We start from the raw sequence: 22792 nt of genomic DNA, 5'->3' as shown, positions 1-22792 counted from the left end.
CATGCTGGAGCCTTATCCTGTCCCCACACCCCCAGGTACGTGGATTTGTGTACACGTATGTACCCGAAACCTCGTTCTGGAATTGAGGTTCATGTATAAAAATGGTTTAAGTGTTTCTCTGCATAGGCACAGTGGACAGGCACCCATGAAGCCATCCCACATGGAGGGCGTGGTGTGTGCATCGTCCCAAACGCCCCCGGCTCCCCTTACACCCCCTCCCTCCGCCCTCCTCCTCCCCAGGCACCCGCTGGTCTGGTCACTACAGATCAGTCTTGTTCGACTGGTGTCAACCAGTATTTCCCCACCTCCCCGCCACATGCCAGGTACCGTGCGGGGGCCCGCAGACGCAGCCACCAAACGGAGACCGTGGGGCTCGCGGTCCGCTGGGAAAGACGGATAAATAAAAATAATGTCCGGTGGACATGAGGGGGCTCTTGAGTGAAATCGGGATGACAGGACGGTGGTCCAGGCAGAGGGCACAGCCCGTGCAAAGGCCCTGGGGCAGTACCATGCCCGGCATGTTGCAGGAACAGCAAAGAGGAAGCCCGTGTGTATGCAGCAGAGTGAGGGAGGGGGGGAGAGGGAGGAGGGGAGGGCAGGGAGGCCCCCAGGACGTTGGTGGGCGTTTGCATTCTGCTCTCAGTGTGATGGGGAGCTGTAGGGAGGGGTGGGCTGAGGAGAGGAGAGATGTGGAGCGGTCACTGGCTCCCAGGGGACAGTTATGAAGATGACCACATTCCTTGGGCTCCCTCAGTGCCCATGAGCATCACCCGAGGTCCCCATCAACCCTGGGCGGCAGCAAACGATTTGGGCAAAGGTGTCCTCCAGCGAGGGCATTGCACCCCCCACGGGGACCCCCAGAGGGTCACATCCAGTGGCTTTGATCTTTTCCCAGGGGTCTTTGTTTTAAGGCTGTAAAAAAGGAAGAGCGTCCCGTGAAACCACCTCGGTCCCTCCCCCTTCTGCACAGAGGCATCGTCCACTGTCTGTAACTTTGTCATTCTTTTAAAAACGTTTACGTGCACATTGATGGATCCGGGGACAATATTCAGCATTGCTTGGTGTGTGGCCTACACATCTTATATGGGTGGCATTGTGCCGTCCCTCTCTTGCATTAACTCTTGTTTTGGCATCTCCCACTTACACCCCACACCCCTTTTCCCTGCTGTGTAGTATTCTACCCTCAGAAGACACCACAACTTACCCACCTGGCACCCTGCTGATGGACATACCATCGCAAGCCTTCATAGGTGCCTCTTGGGAGGGAGCGTGTTTAACCAGAGGTCAGAGAACTGTAGCTCGTGGCTGCGTCCGGCCCGCTCCCTGTCTTTGTAAATAAAGCTTTATTGGCACACGGCCACACCCACCAGACTGTGTATGGTCCATGGTTACTTTCTCACCAGGGACCCACCAACCCCCAAGTGCTTACCTTTACGGCTCTTTCCAGGAAAATCTGCGGCCCCCAATCTGCCCTCTGGTTTTTCTCCTTTCTCATCATGGGAAAACTTTGGCCGCTACCAGAGCAGGGTGGCTCTGTGGTCCTTTTGCGGGGGACATACATCCTTGGCTTCTTTCAACATTTCAGTTTCAGTTCTGAGAGTTACTGCTGATTTTTTTTTTTTTTTTTTTTGTTACTGCTGATTTTAATCGCCGTTTGACCTGCAGCAGGTCCAGAGGAAATCAAGCCGGGGTGGGGGGAAAGGGTGCGGGTGGGCCATTGCAGGAACCGTGAATGAAGTGAGGGTCATTCCTGAGCACAGTGTGATGTAGTGTCTGCGGGGCATCTCACCGGAGAGTCACTGTTTCCCCCTTTGTGATGAATAAGCAATTTGCAGGGAGATCCTTCAGTCTCTGCAAATACCACTCCTCCTCCAGGTCACCCCACGGTGTCAGCAGCGCCCACTGACGATTCCTGCCCGAAACCAGGACCCTGGTGCCCAACGGGGACCCTCCTTCCATCCCTCCTAAAGGTACAGGTCAGGCTCACATACCTGCTTTTATGTCCAGTTTACAGAGAACAAAAGGGAAATCCAGGCAAGGTGAAGCATCTTGCCTTGAGGTCGCGTGGCAAAAGGGCACAGCTGGCATTCAGACAGGTTTTTTTAATTAAAACAAAAAAAGCCTTATTGAGATATATTCACATACCATAAAATTTACTCTTTTAAAGTGTATAGTTCAGTGGGGTTTAGTACATGCACAGAGACCTGCATCCGTCACCTCTGTCTAATTCCAGAACATTCCATCACCCCAAAAGGCAACCCCGTCCCCATGAGCAGTCACTCCCATCCCCGCCCCCAGCCGCTGGCAACCACGAAGCCACTCTCTGCCTCTGTGAATTTGCTCGCTCTGGACGCCTCCCAGAAACGGAATCCTACAGTATAGAAACCCACGCGGTTTTGATGGCAAGGGCCTGGGTCACCCTGAGGCTGGCTCATTCAGAAACGGGAATTTATTCTTGTCTTTCTCATTCTCACTTGGGGGGAAATAAAACCCCTGACGACTCTGGCGTTCAGCATGGTGTGCACCCAGCCCCTCTTGTTCCCAAGCTCAAATTCCCAGGGCAAGAAGCCCTGTGGGGCAGGTGTCCACTCCTGTGGCGAAAGGGTGCGGGGAAGGGGCCACGGCCCCTGGGTGGCCACGGCCGGATCTCTATTCCTGTTCTCAGCCCCTCCTTCCTTCCTTCCCCTTCTCCAGGCTTTCTCAGGGTTGGCCAAGCTGTGCTTCAGACCTCCCCCTCCCCGACCCCATCCTGTCCAGGGAGTGGGGTTTGCTGAAAGAGGGAACAGGGAGGGGTTGGTCCCATGAGGAATCATTTCCCATCCCTGAAGCCAAATAGTGGGGACCGGGGAGGATCCGGGGTCCCTGCAAGAAAGTGGATGGGCAGCTCCTTCCCAAGCGAGGGAAGGCAGTGGAGTTGGAGGCACCGAGAACTGGAGAGCTCTGGCTGCTTTATGTCCTTAGATGTGTGAAGGCGGCAGGCATCTGGGGCAGGTGGGGACTGCGGTGTAGTGTTTCTGGGGGACGCATCCTGAGCCCCTAGGCCCTTGTAGGATGGGCCTAGGGCTTCAACCCCCTGGAATGTGCCAGAAGAGCTGTACACAGCCTGGGCAGTGAGGGTCTTCAAGGCATGGAGGGGGCAGAGCCAAAGGGCACCAGGGTCAAAGGGAACGGGGTGCGGCTGACCATCACCCAGGAAGACACTCTCTGGCTGTGCAGAGACCACTGAAGGGAAGGGGCCACCGGCACAGGGCAGCTCCAGGCTGGGCCCCTCGCCCCACTTGCTGACTCTGTCCCGCTGGCTGACCTTTCCACCGCCACCAATAACCCTCAAGCAGAGAGGGACAAGGCAGGGACTCAGAAAGGACATTTCCCTTCGTGGGCTCAGCCTTCTTCACACCCACACCCTATGAAATGAGAGTCTTGCTAGTAAAAGTCAAGACGGGAACGCAGTGGATGTCTCCTCATAACTTTGCTGCCCTTACCTGGAGGCAGAGTCCCAGGCCGCACTTCAGACCCGCAGGATCGGGATCTGCAGGTAAGGATGCCCAGGCAGGATTTTTTAATTAAAAAATTAAATTTTTTTTATTAAAAAATTAAAATTTTTTTATTAAAAAATTAAAATTTTTTAACTAAAAAATTAAAATTTTTTAATTAAAAAATTAATATTTCAGACAGGTTTTTTTAATTAAAAAAAGACTTATTGAGATATAGTCACACACCATAAAATTTACCCTTTTAAAGTGTATAGTTCAGTGGGTTTTAGTACATGCACAGAGACGTGCATCCATCACCTCTATCTAATTCCAGAACATTCCATCACCCCAAAAGGCAACCCCGTCCCTGGCAGGATGCCCAGGTGGTCTCATGCACATCTGAGAGGTGCCAGCTGGGACTCTGCCCCCTGACTCCAACCTGGCCCCTCTGCTGAGGTAAGCACCTTACCTGTCCACATCAGCAGTTCTCACCTGGGGCAGTTCTGCCCCCAGGGGACCCTGGGCCGTGTCTGGGGACATCTGTGGTGGCCACGACTGGGGGTGCTCCTGGCACCGAGTGGCGGGGGCAAGTATGCTGCTCAGCCACCCACAGAGAATGACCTGATCCCAAAGGTAGACAGTTTTCCTTTAAGAGAAATTTATTTAAGTTTGGGTAATTATTTTGAGAAACCCTATTCTGGGAGATGAACACTAAGCAAGTGCAAAGGTCCTGGGGCAGGTTTTTGACGACAGATCCAGAGAGCCAGGCAACTTGCCAGAAACCTCCCAGCCCCGGATCCCCCAACAGGCTCTGTTCCCACCCTCATTGCCTTTTAAGTAACAGCCCAAACCGTGGGCCTCCTGCCATGATGCCAATGTGACAAGGTTTCCTCTGGCTGATAATAAATCCGAGAGTCGGCCTCGAGGGCTTCAGATGCTTTCAAGCGCACAGCCTCAGTTTTCTCTGCCATGACCTTTTCCCTGATACGGTTGAGGTGTGTCAGGGAATAAACTCCAGGGATGAGTATTGTTTAGGATGTAGGATGCTGAATTTAAGTTCCCGGAGGTCAGACTCAAGCTAGACTGGGCTGTTCCCCTCAGTGGAAGAAAGAGGCTGAGAAAAATGCCTCTTTGACTCACAGGAGAGCTGGTGGGGTTTTATTTTTATTCTTTTAAATGACTCTCCCGGCACATCAGAGGGCCACAGGGCTTCAAGCATCCTGTCTCCATGGAGACAGAGCCTGTCTCCAGCCTGGCTCCACAAGCCCAGCCTGGGGCTGAGCCGAGAACCAGGGGCTGGGCAGGGCCAAGGGGTGGAATGTTCTAAGAGGACTCTGGACCCCTCACCCGGGCTCTGCTCCTCCCCCAGTCCTGACGTCCTGCTCCTGTCTGGGGGTGGGCAGGTGGCTTCTGGTAACAGTCATGATAATAGCCATTTATTGAATGATAAAGATGTCCCAGGCGCTATGCTGAGCCTCACCTGTTAGCTCACTGAATCCATGCCAGGGGCTTCACCCTCTTAATCTCACTTGGCAAATAAGGAAATGGAAGCTTGGCTGTGTAAAGCATGGGAAAGACGGTGTGGGATCACGGGAAGCGTGTGGGTTCTGGAGTCCAGCTGGCTGGGTTCAAATCCCAGTACTCTCACTGTGTGACTTTGCCCAAGTGACTTGACCTCTCTGGGCCTGTTTCCCCCTCTGTAAAGTGGGTATGGGAACAATACTTACCTCTTATGTTTGCTATGAGGGTGAGTTTGCCTGGGGAGCAAAGTTTAAGGGGGGGGTGCCAAAAAACATCATCAAGATAAAGATTATTTTAATGCACTAACTTTTTCTTTTCTTTTTATTTGAAGATCTGGGTTGTGTTATTTATTTATTTTTATAAATTTATTTATTTTTGGCTGCGTTGGGTCTTCATTGCGGCGCGCGGGCTTTCTCTAGTTGCAGCGAGCGGGGGCTACTCTTTGTTGCAGTACGCAGGCTTTTCATTGCGGTGGCTTGTCTTGTTGCAGAGCATGGTCTCTAGGCGCGCGGGCTTCAGTAGTTGTGGCGCACGGGCTTAGTTGCTCCGCAGCATGTGGGATCTTCCCAGACCAGGGCTCAAACCCGTGTCCCCTGCATTGGCAGGTGGATTCCTAACCACTGCACCACCAGGGCAGTCCAATGCAATAATTGAAAAAAACCTAAAAATAATGCTGAAAAAATCCGTGGTGAACAAAATGTCAACATTTTAAAAAGAATCAGAATTACTGAGGTTTCCTTTGGCTCAGTATGGCACTGTTACTGTTATTTTATTTTAAAATAAAAACAAAGAAAATAAATTTAAAATGAAGTCCTTGTTGGTAGACTGCCCCCAGTGGCTGTGTGGTGCTCTTTCTCTTACAGCCACTGATCCCTGTTTCTCCAACCCTGCCTCAGGGCCTTTGCACTTGCTGCTTCATTCTCATCTTTGCTTGAAGGCCATCCTCTCTAAGTCTTCCCTGAATTTGCCTCCTAAAGCCATCCCTCCACTTCTGTTTCCTCCATTGCATTGATGACAGTGTAAAATATCTGGTTTATTTGTCTGTACCCACCCCAGGCATTTGCTCTGTGGATCAAATGAGTTCATACATGTCAAGCACTTAGCACAGAGCCTGGCGCCTGGAAAGAGCTATGTGGCTTATCAATAAACAAGTAAGTATATAGCAAATTAGAATTAAATTAATTAAATTAAAATGAGTATAAATGCTATGGAGGAAAAAGGAAGCCTGAGAAAGGAAGTAATGGTAGCTGAATGATTTTCGATCAGGTGGACAGAGAAAGTGATGGGAGATTGAAAGAGTGGGCCATGCACCATTTGGGGGAAGGGAATTTCAGGCACAGCCCGTGCAAAGGCCCTGAGGCAGGACCATGCCTGGTGTGTTGGAGGAACAGCCAGGAGGCCTGTGTGTCTGGAGCAGAGTGAGCGAGGGGGAGAGAGGGAGGAGGGGAGGGCAGGGAGGGGACAGGGCAGGCTGTGCATAGCCTTGTGGGCTGCAGGAAGGACTGGGGTTTTAATTTTGGGACATCTTTGGAGAGTTTTTTTTTTTTTAAGTATAGTTGATTTACAGTGTTGTGTTAGTTTCAGGTGTACAGCGAAGTGGTTTGGTTTTATATATATATGTATTCTTTTTCAGATTCTTTTTAAAAATATTTCTTAAAATTAATTAATTATATTATTTATGGCTGCATTGGGTATTTGTTGCTGTGAGCAGGTTTTTCTCTAGTTGCGGTGAGCAGGGGCTAATCTTCCTTGTGGTTCGCGTGCTTCTCATTGCGGAGCACGGGCTCTAGGCACGTGGGCTTCAGTAGTTGTGGCACGTGGACTTCAGTAGTTGTGGCTTGTGGCTCTGTTGCTCCGCGGCATGTGGGATCTTCCCGTACCAGGGCTCGAACCCGTGTCCCCTGCATTGGCAGGCGGCTTCTTTACCACTGTGCCACGAGGGAAGTCCCTTTTTTCAGATGCTTTTCCATTATAGATTATTACAAGGTATTGAATATAGTTTCCTATGCTCTACAGTGGGTCCTTGTTGTTTATCTCTTTTATATGTGTTAGTGTGTATCTGTTAACCCCAAAGCCCTAATTTATACCACCCTCTTCCCCTTTGGTGACCATAAGTATGTTTCCTATGTCTGTGAGTCTATTTCTGTTTTGTAAATAAGTTCGTTTGTATCATTTATTTTACATTCCACATCTAAGTGATATCATATGATATTTATTTTTCTCTGACTCACTTCACTTAGTATGATAATCTCTAGGTCCATCCATGTTGCTGCAAATGGCATTATTTCATTCTGTTTTTTATGGCTGAGTAGTATTCTGTTGTGTGTGTATATATATATATATATATATGTGTATATATATACACACATCAGAATATATATATATATATATATATATATATATATACACACACACACACACACACACACCAGAATATATATATATATATATACACCATATCTTTATCCATTCATCTGTTGATGGACATTTAGGTTGCTTCCATGTCCTGGCTATTGTAACTGGTGCTTCTATGAACATTGGGGTGTATGTATCTTTTCGAATCAGAGTTTTCTCCAGATCTATGCCCAGTAGTGGGATTGCTGGATCATAGGGTAGCTCTATTTTTAGTTTTTTGCGGAGCCTGCGTACTGTTCTCCATAGTGGCTGCACCAATTTACATTCCCACCAACAGTGTAGGAGGGTTCCCTTCGCTTCACACCCTCTCCAGCATTTATTGTTTGTAGGTGCTTTTTTTTTTTTTTTTTTTTTGCGGTACGCAGGCCTCTCACTGCCGCGGCCTCTCCCGTTGCGGAGCACAGGCTCCGGATGCACAGGCTCAGCGGCCATGGCTCACGGGCCCAGCCGCTCCGCGGTACGTGGGATCTTCCCGGACGGGGGCACGAACCCGTGTCCCCTGCATCGGCGGGCGGACTCTCAACCACTGCGCCACCAGGGAAGCCCTGTTTGTAGGCTTTTTGATGATGGCCATTCCGACCTGTGTGAGGTGATACCTCCTTGTGGTTTTGATGGAGAGTTTTAAGCAGGGTTGACATGATGCCCATAGAGCACTTGGCCCAAATGCGTCCATATCCTTCGAAATATTTTGGACAGTATGTGCACATGGCAAGTATGACAGAAAGTGTTGCTGTTGATATAACACAATGATTGCTACTTCTATTTCATAAGTTACAAACTTAAAGCTGTGCTGAGCGCAGTGCCTAGCACGTAGTATTATCAAAGTGTTCTTTCTTGTTGCTCTTATTATTCATGATTGTATACTTAAACATTCCAAGGACAGCCCTGTAAATGCCAAGTAAGCACCGTATAGAACTGTGCGCTACTTTTAGTGTTTTTCCTGCTGTTATCAGTGGGAGGAGCCCGTGCCACCTGGGGGCCTGGTCTGTCCTGCCTAAAGCTTCGCCGTCACCTACCCAGAAAGCAGGGGCTACGGGCCCGGTGGACTCAGTTTACCGGGCCGGACTGGGCGCCGGGATGCGGGATGTGGGATTCAGGATGTGCCAAGTGCGATGTGGGATGCGTGATTCGGGGTGCGCGATGAACGCGGAGGCGGGATGCGGGATGCTGGATGGGCGATGCGCGCGGGGGGCGCCGCCTCGGCGAGGCGCGCTCCGGCCGCCAGGGGCCGCTGCGGAGCCGCCCTTTTGTGGTCCTGATGCTGGAGCGAGCGGGCGCGCGGAGGAGGGAGGAGGGCGCGGGGACGGGGCGGGAGAGAGGCGGGAGGCGGCGTCCGTCGCTCCAGCTGCGAGTCCGCCCGCCGCCCGCCGCCGCCGCCGGCTCGGTCCCGCGCCCGCCGCCCGCCTTCGCCCGCCATGGCCCGCCTAACGGAGAGCGAGGCGCGCCGGCAGCAGCAGCAGCTCCTGCAGCCGCGGCCCTCGCCAGTGGGCAGCAGCGGGCCCGAGCCCCCCGGGGGGCAGCCCGACGGCATGAAGGACCTGGACGCCATCAAGCTCTTCGTGGGCCAGATCCCGCGCAACCTGGACGAGAAGGACCTCAAGCCGCTCTTCGAGCAGTTCGGCCGCATCTATGAGCTCACGGTGCTCAAAGACCCCTACACGGGCATGCACAAAGGTGGGCACTCGGCCCCCTCCCTCCCCTCCCCTCTCCTCCCTCGGCCTCCCCACCCCACCTTCCGGCATCTTCTCCCCCCCGCCCCCCCACCAACCCTCCTCTCCTCACCTCCTCCCTCTGCTTGCCTCTGCCACGGCATCATTTCTCCCCCCCCCAAACCCTGTTCCACCCACCCCCTCCTCCCCCCTCTGGGGGTGCAGCTGACAGATCCGAGCTGGCCCCCTCCCCTCCTCCGCCCCCTCTCCCTCCCTCCCCACCTTCCGGCATTCTCTCTCCCTCTCCCTCTCTCTCTCTCCCTCTCTCTCTTCTCTTTCCTTTTCTCTCCTCTCCCATCTCCCTCTACCTCCCATCCTCCCCCCCCAGCATCCTTCTCCTTCTCTCTCTCTCTCTCTCTCTCTCTCCCTCCCTCTCCCTCTCATTCCCTCTAGACCCCCACCCCTTCCTCCCTCCCTCACCCACTCTTTCCTGCCCCTTTGCTCGGGGAGCTGCCTGAACGCTGCCACCCCTCCCTGCCGCCCCCCCTCCCCATTCATTCGGCCTCTCCAGGCCCCGTCGGGGAAGTTTGCACCTCTGGACTCCATTGCTTTGGTCATTTTCACAAAGCCAGGCCGGTGGGGCAGGTCCAGCCGGCCACGGGGGACACGGATGCCCAGGATCCCGGGCTAATCGGTAACTACAAAGAAAGCGGGGTGGGGGGCTGGGGTGCAGGCAGCTAAGCCAGTCAGGGGGAGCACCAGCCTCGGGTGGTTAAAAGGCTACCGTTTGCCCTCCCCCCTGCCCACCCTCTCTGTCTGGAGCAGCATCCCCCCTCCATTTCTCTACGGCCCCCCCCACCCTGAATGCCGCCTCCACCTTTGGCTCAAGTTAAAACTGGCCAAGCCTGTTAGCAGTGTGTTGAAGGCTGAGGCCAAAGACGATGAGCCTGGACCGTCCATCTGGCAGAGCCCAGATCCTGGGGTGGATGAGGAGGCGTGGGCGACCTGTGAGCCCAGCGGGGGAGGCAGGTGGGGTGGGGAGGCCTGCCCGCCTCCCTGCCACCTGATTCTCTGATGGCATGCTGGGAGGGGGTGCCAGGGACTGTGGCCCCAGCCCTGGGCTCTGATCACGGCCCAGTATCTGAATGGGGGTGGCCCTGACAGTTCTTCCGGCAGGGGCTCGGGACTGCGGGTGGGGATGGAACAGGCTTTGTGCTGACACCCCAGGTGCGACCCTGGAGGGGTCTTGGGGATGGATCAGGTCCCATGACCTATTTCAGACCCCATTCATGCCTGTCCTCCCTTCAGTGTGGCGGGCATGGCAAGCATGAATACGTGTTTGTTGAATGAATGGATGAATGAACGAGTGAATGAATCAATGAATGATGGGTCGGGGCAGGCCACAGGGAGGGTCTGGTGGGTTGGAGCCCAGGCCTGCCACTTCAGCTAGACCCTCCAGCCGGTACCCTGGGGGAGGAAAGCAACTCTTCCCATCCCCCACCTCTTTTCAAATCCAACCATCACCAAAAAAAAAAAAGGGCCTGGAAAATCTAACTTCTCCCTGTGGCCTAGGAGGGCAGAGGGCTTGCACTCATCCAGGCTAAGGGGTCCACAGCTGTACGGAGGGCTCTTTCCACAGCCCTCACCCCCTGGTGTGTCCGAAGGGCCCTTTTCTAGAAAGATTCTGGTGGGGTGGGGGAGTGTCCACGTGGTCCCCCCCAAATGTTGAATTGAAAGGCTGTCAGTGAGCTCTGGGTCAGGGAGACAGATGGGGTACGGGGAGAAGGAGACACCTGGTGGCCCTCCCCTCGTTTCTTATTTTTAAATCTCCCCTTGAGACCCCTGCCGCCCCCGCAGCGTGGGAAGGTGAGGGAGAAACTGTGGCTGGATTTTCACCTGGTCAGAGCCTCAGTTTACCTGCTGTTAACAGAGCAGGCTCTCATGAATGTGGGTGGGATTATTTTTTTCTGGCTGGAGAATGTTGGGATGGGGGCATCTCAGGGTGTTTCCCATTTGCCATCTTTCCTTGGAGGGTGAAAATTAGGAAGCTGGGTGTCCATGATACCTGGTCCTCAACCTCCACTTTGCAGGAGACTTGGGTCCGGCTGAGCCCTGGATGCAGGGCCTGGGGGGTATGGGGGTGGGGGTCTTCCTCTTCTATCCCCTCCCCCAATAGCATCAGGACCCGAATGGTTCCCCCTCCTGATCCCACCTATGCTGGGCCTGGCAGGACCTTACCTGTGGGTGGGAGCTGGGGGGAGCTGAAGGCCAGCAGCTGCTGGGCCTGGCAGGACCTTACCTGTGGGTGGGAGCTGGGGGGGGCTGAAGGCCAGCAGCTGGGATTGAGGCCTGTTTGTGGGGCTCAGCTGTGTGACCTCTGTCTGGCCAGTGGCTGCCCCTCTCTGGGCCTCAGCCAAAGGGAAGTGGAAGGATGACTGGGAGGTTGTGGTGTGGGGATGAGCTCCAGGCCCCTCCTGCCAACATGTCTCTGGTTTCGTTTCTGGGGAGCCTACAGGGTGCAGGGTGCCTGCTGGGGGTGCTGGCTGAGAGCCATGGGGTGGGAGTGTGGATGCCGGGTTGTGGAGAGAAATCCCCTGAGAGCTTTCTGGGCCACCGGAGGCTGGGCACCAGGGGAGCTGAAAGGGCCGGGGTGGGGTGAAGTGAAAACACCCATTGTGGTCCCCGTGACCCCAGCACCCAGTGGGAGAAGGACCATCCAGTATCGCATTATTCTTACGATCACCATCACACCCTTAATTTTCACATTTGGGGGCCTGTTTTGATGCCCAGTGAAGGGATCATCACTCCCATGGGCTTGTGAGCACCTGTGCATTTCATCCAGAAGGGAAACTGAGGCTGGAGGGGCAAATACTTGGTCCCAAGGACCGACCAGAGCTGCCCCCCAGCTGTCACCCACCTGTCTCCCTCCCAGTCCAGAGGAAGCAGAAGTATATCTGTGTGATGAAGGAGCGACAGTGTCCCCCAAGCTGAGGATGAGGACCACCCCACACCGCGGTGGGGGGGGAGGGGAGGGGGCGGGGCTGTGACATCTGACAGCCATCGCCAAGGGTGGAGGGTAGGGGCACCTCATTTTCTACAGGCCGTGCTGGGACCAGGAGAAAGGCAGGGAGTCCAGCCGGGTCCTTGGGCTCTGGGGATGGGGCAGGGTTGCGGGGAGAAGGCAGGGCGGGAAGTGAAGATTCCTCAGGAACAGGGCAGGCCCCTGGGTGCTGGCGTGTTTTGTTTTTAAGAGAGAGAGATGAAGACAGAGGTGGAGAGACACAGCAAGAGCAGAGAAAGAGAGATATACACCGAGATGGAGAGAGGGAGAGACCCAGGGAGCCGCCCCCAGACCCCCCCCCCCACACACACACACCCCCCCCCCCCCCCCCCCCCCCGCCACAGGAAGAGGCAGAGAGAGGGCGGGAGTGGGGCAGAGCTGGAGAAGGGGGGCAGGGAGACCACGAGACCTTCCCCCCGCCCAGATCGGCGCCCCATTCAGAGAAAGGAGGCCTCCCCCGGCGCTCCCAGCCCAGCCCGGGGCTCAGGCCAGGCACTGGGGGGGCTCCCACTGGCCAGAGGTCTCCCAGTGTCCAGTGTCCAGTCATCACCCCCTCCAGTCACCTGCTGGGGGACAGGCCCCCTCTGGGACCCTCCTTCCGAAGGCGCTGGGTGCACGTGGGGTCCCCCGAGGTGCCTGGTGTGGCTCGGGCCGTCCCTCTCCCGATCGGGCTGAATATTAATACCCAACCTGCCCGGGGCAGGCGCCTGCCAGAGGGTTCGTCCGCTGCCGCGCGGCCCCCATTTATGATAATCACATATATATTTGCATGTTAATGACAATATTTGTCTTAAAGCGGAGGTTGTGAGGGGGGCCGGTGCAGGTGGAGGGGGCGGGTCGGGGCCTACGGTTTCCATGGGAGCACCAGCTGCTCGGCTGGCGGCTGGGGGGAGGCTGGAGCACGCCGCGATTGAGGCGTGAGATTCCGAGTGTGACGTGCCAGCCCCAGGGAGACGGCGGGCTGGGCGGCCGGCAGGCGCTGCCTGGCGGAAGGGATGGAGGGAGGGGACAGCGGCAGGGGGCTGGGGAGAGCCACCAGGGCTGGCTGTGCGGCTTCGAGCCAGGCACACCCCCCTCAGTGCCTCAGTTTCCCACGATGATGGGTTTAACAGGCTTTTCTGAGGGTGACTGTGACATCGTTTCTGCCTTCCTTCAGGCTGAGGGCATTGACTGAGCGCCTACTGTGTGCCGGCGTTGGTGCGGGGCTGAGATTCCGAGCAAATAGGAATCCCTATGTGGCACGATGGAGTCAACAAGCCGTAAATCCATCTACCCCTATGACCAACATTTATTGAGCACCTGCTGTGTCCCAGGCCCCGTCCTAGACCCGGGATACAGTGTTGGGCAAACAGATAAAAATTCACTCCCAGACTCCTCCCACCCCCAGATCCCACATGGTGGGGGACACAGTGAGGAACCAGGAGGTTACAAGGCACTGATGTCAGGGCTGCGATGGTGGAAACACATCCGCGGGGACAACCCAGAGGAGGCCGCAGCCTCCTCAGTGCTGTTATCTATAGAGTTGGGAGGCCAGCGGGACCTCCCATCTCGGAGAGGGTTGGGGGATGTGAGGACCGGAATGGTGGTTAAAGCTCTTGACACAGGGCTGGGCACAGAGCCATGCTTATTATACGAGTAAGCTGAGACCTGAAGGGTGGGAAAGATCTGTTGACGGGGAAGGGTGTTCCTGGTAGAGTATGTGCAAAGGCCCAGAGCAATGCTGATGCTGACTCTGGGAAAGTTCAAGCAGGGGAAAGACAGAGTTTTTGCCCTGGTGGGAAAACAGCAAAGAGTCCTGGGAGCCCCAGGGTCCCCTTCTGATGTGGGGCATATCTGGCAGGGCTCCTCTGAGAAGTTCTGGCATGGGGGGTGGACCCACGAGCTATCTCTGAAATAGGCCGGTGACTCTCTCTTTCACCCCTGATGTTGGCAGATGAGACCCTCGCCATTAGGAGCACTCAGTAGGACCACACTCACTAATTTAGCCAACACTTCCTGAAAGCCTTTTGGGGCCTTGCCTGTACTAGGCAAGAGAGATCTGAGACCCCTCTGATTGGTAGACAGAGCTAGACATTGGCACCTATAGCTGGAATGGTCAGGGTTGTATGAAAGGGAAGGGATGCAGGGTTGAGGGAACTGGATAGGAAGTTGAAGGCTCTGCCTGGGGACTCTGGCTGCATGGCAGAGAGACATTAGAAGTGGGGTTTTGAAGGATGAATAGGAGCTTGCCAGGTGGAGAAAGCATTTCATGTATTTATTCACAGAGCACTTTTTTTGTTCTGGGCCCTTTTATGGGTGTGAAAAAAAGCAGTGAGTCAGCTAGGTGGATGTCTCTGTCCTCCTGGATGTGGACAGAGGGAACTGGGTTTGCAAAGGCCTGGAGGAGTGAAGGAGCACAGATGGAGTAGAGGAGGAATTAAGTGAGGCATGGGAGGTGAGGCCAGAGAGTTGGCATGGGCTGGACCCTGAAGAGCCTCTTATGCTGGACTGAGCTTGGACTCCTTCCTGAGGACACTGGGGAGCCATGGAAGAATATGGAGCAGGGGAGGATCTCAGACCTGCATGAAAAGGGAGCTTCATGTCCTGTTAACTGTCATGGCCACCATTGGCCTCTTTCCAGCCTCCCAGCCTTGTTCAGTATATGCACATTTCCTATACACCTGGATGGGTACAACAGAAGCTTCCCCTTGGGGCGAGGCTCACACTACGGGACAAGAGGGTCACAAAGAAGCAGACATGTGCTCAGGTCGCAGTGGTTCTTAGAAAACCAGGTTCCCCTTCCCCACATGGATAGGTGAGGAATTGGGGCTCAGAGACGGGCAACACCCAGACTCAAGTCACACAGCAGTATAGCTAGGTGTCACACCTCCCAACCTGAGACTTGACCCACTTGGGAAGAGAAATAAAGGAGTCAGAGAAAGAGATGTGATTGTGGAGACATAGACTCAGGATGAAAGCCATCCAGGGATGCTGGCTGTCCTTGTCCAGGGCCAGAGGGAGGGGCTGCTAGGTTTGGAAGACACTGACCTAGCAATAGCTCTGTTGGTCTGGGGTCATGGTCATCATCACTGACATGTAAGCTCTGTGACGGCAGGGACTGTGTCTTGTTCACCATTTTGAAGTGGATCACGTGGATGAACAAGGGCCTAAGGGAATGAGAGGATGGGAAGGTAAGGGAGTGGTTGGATTGGGGGGGGCTGGTCAACAGGTGGATAGATGGATACGTGAGTAGGTAGTTCTAGGTATGAATGGACGGATGGGTGACAGTGACTTGGCTGTATGAGTGCATTAATGGATGAAAGAGTGGGTAGACAGATGAAAGGCTGAATGGATTGATGGATGGATGGATGGGTGGGTGGGTGGGTAAATAGATGGATGAATAGATGGGTGGATGGATGGATGAATGGGCGGAGGAATACATGGGTAGAGGGGTGGATGGATGGGTGAGTGGATGGATAGAGGGACGGATGGCTGGCTGGCTGGGTTGGTGGACACCCCTCCAACGTGTACCACCTTCCTCCCCACCCGAATGGGAATGACCATCAGCTTGGCAGCTGGACAGGCTTGGTTCCTGTTCCCGGCTCTGCCTTTTATTTCTGTGTGATCTTGGACAAACCACCTTATCTTTTTTCTGAACCTTAGCGTCCTCATTTGTAAAAGAGAAAGAATATCAATAGTTGTCTTACAGAGTAGTTGTAAAAATTAGAATTAGTTTATAGAATGTGGTTAATGCAATCACTGTCAGTAGTGTCTTGCGTATACTTGGTGTCAGTAAATGGTTGGGTAGCCAGATAGTCAACAACTGTCTGTCAGGTCTCTGGGATGTGCCAGAGCTAGGCTCTGGGGGACACAAAGCAATCTGGGGGGAGGAGGGATTGACAATAAGTGAGCAAACAGATGAATAAGATTTGGGTAGGAGAGAGTCGCTCTGGAGGAAGTAAAATGAGATGTGTGTTGGAGGGTGACAGCTGACGTTGGGTGACTGAAGATGTCAGGAGGTGATATTTGGGATGAGACCTGCATTACAGATGAGGAAGCTGTTGTTCTAAACCCAAAGGAAAGGCATTCCAGGAAGAGGACATGGCATGTGCAAAGGCCCTGAGGTCAGAATTAGTTTGCTGTGTTGGGAGAATAGTGGCCTGTGTGTCTCAGGGCCCAAAAATCTGGAGGTAGTGAGCACGGCATGTGCAAAGGCCCTGGGGCAGGATGGGGTCCGGTGTATTGGACGAACATCGGAGATTTCTGCCACCACGGTTGAGCCCAGCTCCTCTGAGGGGCTCCTGAGAGATGGCGGGTTGCCTGCAGATGTCATGTAGGGTAGATTGTGACCTCCCCTAACTGTCCTCCTACTTCTCCCAGCAGCCTTTAAGGGTGGAGTCTTCATTTCTGAGAGGTGGGGAGGGGGCACTCATTATGTCCTTGTCCCTGACCCTCTGCTAGGAGGAGGGACCCAAGGAGGCATTCCCACCACAACTAGGGGTCTCCTGAGCAACCTTATGGGGAAAGGCAGGCTCAGAGAGGGGAGGGCACCACCCCAAGGACACACAGCACGTTCATCATAGCAATGTCTATATTGGAAGGGTTTTGGTGTCATCTAGAGCTACCCCAAGTGGGTGGGTAGGGCTGCAAGGTCATTTCTTCACCTGCCTACCCACCCCCTCTCTCAACTGTTTTTTTTTTTTTTTGTCCCTATTATGTGCCACCTTTGAGTGAACTAGACCTCCTGTGCCCACGAGGAGCACAATGTGCTGTGAGAAAGTTGTCAGCACAGCTGAGTGGTCCTAAGGGTGGTGATTTGTGGTGATTTAAAAAGTCAAATCGTCATCTCTTGGTGGGGGGAGGTGAGGAGGAAGGGGTCCAGTGAGGTGCGTCTCACCCAGAGCGATCCTGCCCCCTGGGGGACACTGGGCGTTGTCTGGGGACATCTGTGGTTGTCATGAGTGGGGGGGGGGGGTCCTGGCTTTGGCTGGTGACCAGGGAGGCTGCTCCACACCCTACAGCACCCAGGATGGCCCCCACAGAGGATGACCCGGCCCCGATGGCAGCAGTGCCGAGGGGGGGACCCCGATCTAGGATCACACCAACATTCTAGCCTGAGCGGTTAGTGGTCAGTGTGGTGTCATGTAGACAAGCCCTCAGGGTGCTCAGGATAGAACCATGGAGTCACCCTCCCTCTCCCCACCTCACATCCTCGCTCACTCTGCTCCAGACACACGGGCCTCCTCGCTGTTCTCCAACACGCCAGGCCCGGTCCTGCCCCAGGGCCTTTGCATGGGTTGTGCCCTCTGCCTGGACCACACTTCCCCCAAATAATCACATGCCTCCTCCTTCATCCTCTGCAAACGTCACCTTCTCAGTGAAGCCATCCTACAGACATGATTTATAATCTCAGCCACTCTCCAGCACTCCAAACCCTTCTTCCCTGCTTTCCCCCTTTTTTTTCTGTGAAAATGAGAACTTCTGATGTACCATAGATTTTACTTTTTATTTTAGTGGTTTTTCTCTCCTCCCAATAGACTAGAAGCCCTATTAAGATGGGATATTTCTGCCTTTTGTGTTCACTGATAGGTCTCGAGTGCTTAGAAAAGTACCTGAAACACAGCAGGTGGGTGGGTGGATTCACGGATGTATGTATGGATGGATGGATAACTTGCTGTGTGGATGGATGAATGGGTAAATGAATGAATGATGGATGGATGAATAAAGTACTGGATGATAAATAAATGGATAACGGATGGATATGAGGATGGACAGGTGAATGAGAGGATAAATGAATGGATAATGGATGTATGTATGTATGTATGTATGGATGGATGGATGGACAGGTGGATGAATGGATGGATGGATGGATGGATGGGTGAGTGCACGGATGGGGGAATCACTGGTGCAGCGATGGCGACTAAATCCGTGGGAGGAGTCAACATGGCCGTAGGCAGGAAGTCGGGGGTCCAGATGAGCCCTGAGAAGCCCCAGTGTGTAAGGTGGGGGCAGAGGAGGAGGGAGCAACAGAGGCTAAGGAGCGGCAGCCCAGAGACGGTGTGCCCGATGGAGTGTGAGCCCTGGGTCCTAGTCTTGCCCTCTTGGACAGGAAGCAATGAGTTTATAAGCAGAGGGAGGGGCCCATCAGCCCCGCTATTCTCAGCAAAGTGGGGGATGGCTTCAGGATGAGAGGATGGACAAGGAGGTGGAGAGGGTGACCGGGGACAGGGGGTGGTGGAGAGGTGGTGCCACAGCAGAAGGGAATGTCTCCTATAATCTTTAGTGGACGGTATTATTATTTTATGGATGAGAAAGTGGAGGCTCAGAGAAGTAAAGTGGCTGGCCCTAGATCACACAGCAGAAGGGCATTGGGCAGGGTTAATTCCCCATCTTTAGTCCCTTGATTAGCACTGAATTGAAAGATCTTGAGCCTGGGGTGCCACTGTGCGGTGGGTGGGGATCAGAGGGGTTTGAGACGAGGACTTTGCACAATCGGTCATGGATGGAGTCCTGGCTGGGGAGGGGAGGAGATGTTGGTGATCAGAGAGAAATGAAAAAGGCTGTCTCTCCTGCTTTTGTTTCCCCAGCACAGCTGGCACATGACAGGTGCTCAGGAAATATTGACTGACCTGATGCTGGGCATGGGGGGGGGGGCGGGGGGAGGGAGAAAAATGAATCAAGTGTAGTCGCCGCCCTCCAGGAGGTGGTCTTGATATTAGCAGGTCAGTTTGGAAACAAAGTCATTCAGTCAGTATTTATTGAGCACCTACTCTGTTCCTGGCACTATGTAAGTTCTGGGGACCCCAAACTGAACAAAACACAAACTCCCTCCATCCTCTTGGAAGTGGCATTTCAGTGGGGGAGACAGAAAAAAAAATTATGTGCCATTTGAGACAGTGACAAAGGCACAGGAAAAAATAGAACAGGGTGGGGGGTGGTTGAGGAATGTTTTTGTTTTTTTTCTGGTTGCATTGGGTCTTCGTTGCTGCACGCGGGCTTTCTCTAGTTCCATCCAGCCAGGGCTACTCATTGCAGTGGCTTCTCTTGTTGCAGAGCATGGGTTCTAGGCGCGTGGGCTCAGTAGTTGTGCCTCGCGGGCTCTAGAGCACAAGCTCGGTAGTTGTGGTGTATGGGCTTAGTAGCTCCGCGGTATGTGGAATCTTTCCACACCAGGGAATCAAACTCATGTCCCCTGCACTGGCAGGCAGATTCTTAACCACTGTGCCACCAGGGAAGTCCCAGGACTGTCGTTTTAAACAGGGTGCTCCATGGAGGTTTCACTGAGGGGGTGACATTTGAGCCAAGACCTGAAGGAAGTGAGAGGGTGAACTGTGCAGAGATCTGGGGGAAATACATCCCAGAACAGCTTGTGCAAAGGCCCTGGGGCAGGACGGGGCCTGGTGTGTTGGAGGAACAGCCGGGAGGCCCGTGTGTCTGGAGCAGAGTGAGTAAGGGGGAGAGGAGGGGGGAGGGCAGGGAGGGGAAGGGGGAGGTCGTTCAGGGCCTTGTGGGCCACGGGGAGGACTTGGGCTTTTACCCCAGGGAGGTGGGAGCTCTGGAGGGTTGTGGAGGGGCGGGGCCTGGCTCAGGTGTCACAGGCGCCCCCTTGTGGCTGCTCTGGGGAGGACAGACTGTGGGCGCCAGGGCGTAGCTGGGGACCAGGGGGTAGGGGACTGAGTTGGTCCAGGTGCGGCTGGACCAGGATGGAGACCAGGAACAGTGGCCAAATTCTTACTGAGCACGTGCTGTGTGCTGGGCCCGATGCTGGACACTGGGAACACATAAGTGACTGGGAAACTACCTGTCTCCACCCCCCTGACCCAGCATCAGCTGGGGCTGGGGAGGCTTCCCTGAGGAGCAGTGGCTCAGTTGGGACCTTCAGGTTGAGGAGAAATGAGCCAGGCAAAGATAAGGGTGAGGGTGTGTGAACCAAGAAAATGGCAAGTTCAAAGGTAGTCAGCGAGGGACTTCCCTGGCGGTCCAATGGTTAAGACTCCGTGCTCCCAATGCAGGGGGACCAGGTTCGATCCCTGGTCAGGGAACTAGATCCTGCATGCTGCAACTAAAAGATCCCGCATGCCTCAACTAAGACCCGGCACAGCCAAATAAATAAATATTAAAAGAAACAAAAACAAAGGCAGTCATTGAGATGCCAGGCGTGGGGTGTGTCCAGGGTCAGGGTGCAGCCAGGGACACGACCAGTGTCCATCAGGGTCAGTCCCCAGACCTACCAAGCTGCCTGGGAAGTGACAAAAATCCCAGACTTATGCATGAACATAAGGACTATGAATAGTAAAAAGGAAAAAAAAATTGTTTTTCTTTTCATTTTTTTTTTTTCTTTTTGCTGTACGCGGGCCTCTCCCGTCGCGGAGCAAAGGCTCCGGACGCGCAGGCTCAGCGGCCATGGCTCACGGGCCCAGGCGCTCCGCGGCATGTGGGATCTTCCCGGACCGGGGCACGAACCCGCGTCCCCTGCATCGGCAGGCGGACTCTCAACCACTGCGCCACCAGGGAAGCCCCTCTTTTCATTTTTAAAACAGTTTTTTTAGTTCATTAGATCAATGTAACAAGCTCCAGCGACTTAAGTCGTTCCCCAAGGCTCTGAACTTTTCTGGAACTCAGAAGCCCTTTACCCACCCCCAGTTTGGGTTTAGCACCAGGGGTTGTTTCTGACTTGCTGTATGACCTCAGGAAAGCTGCTCAGCATCTCTGAGCCTGGGTTAACTCCTCTGTAACATGGGGATAAAAATAGTGTGAGAGGGCTTCCCTGGTGGTGCAGTGGTTAAGAGTCCGCCTGCCGATGCAGGGGACACGGTTGCGTGCCCCGGTCCAGGAGGATCCCACATGCCGCAGAGCGGCTGGACCCGTGAGCCATGGCCGCTGAGCCTGCGCGTCCGGAGTCTGTGCTCCGCAACGGGAGAGGCCACAACAGTGAGAGGCCCGCGTACCGGAAAAAAAAAATATATATATATATATATATATATATATATATATATATATATGTATGTATATATGGTGTGAGAATCCAGGGATGGCAGGGAGAGCAGCTGCATGAGGGCTTGGCTCCATGCACATGGCTGGTACCACTTGGGGGATTTTTAGTCAGTCCTGCGGGGGTCCTTCCCATGAAGACCCCCAAACCCTCAGATCCAGCAGGGCCCAAACCGGGTTCCACCTCTTCCTTCCAAACTGCTGCTGCTCCTGGGTCCCCATCGGTACCAGTTTCCTGGGGGTAGCCATTCCAAACGATCACAGATTCTCTCTCAGTCCTGGAGGTCAGAAGTCTGAGATCAAGGCTGTGCTCCCTCTGGAGGCTCCAGGGGAGTGTCCCTCCTGCCTCTTCCAGCTTCTGGGGGCTCCAGGCGTCCCTAGGCTTGTGGCTGCATCCGTCCAGTGTCTGCCTCCATATTCCCCTGTCTTCTGTCTGTGTCTCCTCTTCTGTCTTGTATAAGGACACTTGGCATTGGATTTGGGACCCACATGTTGTCCAGGATGATCTCATGTCAAGATCCTTACATCTGCAAAGACCCTTTTTCCAAATAAGGTCCCATTCCCAGGTTCCTGGAGTGGATGGATCTTTTCTGCGAGGACCAGCATTCAGTGCGCAGGGATGCTTCTCATCTTCTGGGCTTCCCTAGCCCTGTGTCCCCACCTCTGCCCCAGGCTGACAACACACAGGGGTGTGTCTATCTCTGCCTCTACCCAGCCTGGAGCCTTAGCATCACCCATTAGTCAAAGCATTGTCTCCAGAAGCCCAGCTGAGCAGAGGCCTGTTGCCATGGAGGGACAATGGCCACCTCTGCCCCCTTCCTCAGAGAGGAGCATCCCCAGGGCTGGGGGAAGAGCCCTGTGTCATGTGTCATGCAGGTATGGGCTTAAGTCCTAGCCCTGTCCTATCTGTGGGTGACCTGGGCCACTGGGAACCTCAGTCTCCTCACCTGTAAGGTGGACACTCTTCTCCCTACCATCGTAGGCTCTGTGGGGTCGGCCTGGGTCTCCATGTTTGGGAGGCCTGTATTAATGGTTCAGTTTATCTGTGCATCAAACAGTTGGTGTCTAGACTAGATTGTAGGTGGCCCACAATGGTCTTTTCATGGATGCTCTTAAGGCCACGTTTGTCTTAAAATACTAAAGGTGTGGAGTGAGTTCAGGGAAGATGGCAGAATTGGGTGCCTCTGCCACTCCACACCCCAGGGACAAAAGCCCCAAAAGTGCAGTGGATGGGAGTGAAGCCCATGACATCAGATACCCCTGGCTCCAAATTCCAGCTCCACCCCTTACCTGCTGTGCAATCATAGGCAAGTCACTTTGTCTCTCTGAACCTCAATTCCTCCATACAATGCATAACACCTCCCTCATAGGATTCCTGCAGAGGAGAGAGGGGCGTGGAGCCGGGTACCCAGGAGAGCGAACGCCCTAAGTGTTCAATGATTTGGCTGTTATTGCTACTACTGTTATAAGAGGGGAAATATTGTGGTGCAGAAGGGCTGGGACTGGAGTTAGACTTCCAGGGTTTGAATTCCACGTCTGGGACCCGTCGCTGTGTGACAGCTCAATGTCTGGTGTTTCCGTGTCCCCGTCTTAAAATGGGGAGAAAACAGATACAATAGTGCCATTCTCTTGGGCTAGGCTGAGGGTTTGAAGGGTTCATATGGGTGATGTCTCTATAAGATGCTTGGCACTCAGTGAACTTC

General features: G+C 54.1%; 1 protein-coding gene across 1 annotated transcript in view; it reads left to right on the top strand.

Annotated features, from left to right (window-relative positions):
* Nucleotides 1-8824: 8824 nt before the first annotated feature.
* CELF5 (CUGBP Elav-like family member 5) overlaps nucleotides 8825-22792 on the top strand; it is a gene marked incomplete at both ends in the record, with an annotated part of 46628 nt that continues 32660 nt past the window's right edge. The window contains 1 exon segment of the mRNA XM_082836930.1: nucleotides 8825-9083. Within this exon segment, the coding sequence (XP_082693056.1) occupies nucleotides 8825-9083 (259 nt within the window).

The sequence above is a fragment of the Leucopleurus acutus genome (assembly GCF_964270905.1).
Source record: "Leucopleurus acutus genome assembly, chromosome: 3".
Classification (NCBI taxonomy): Eukaryota; Metazoa; Chordata; class Mammalia; order Artiodactyla; family Delphinidae; genus Leucopleurus; species Leucopleurus acutus.
The sequence above is the reverse complement of the archived record's forward strand: the minus strand, read 5'-3'. Positions and strand labels throughout refer to the sequence as shown.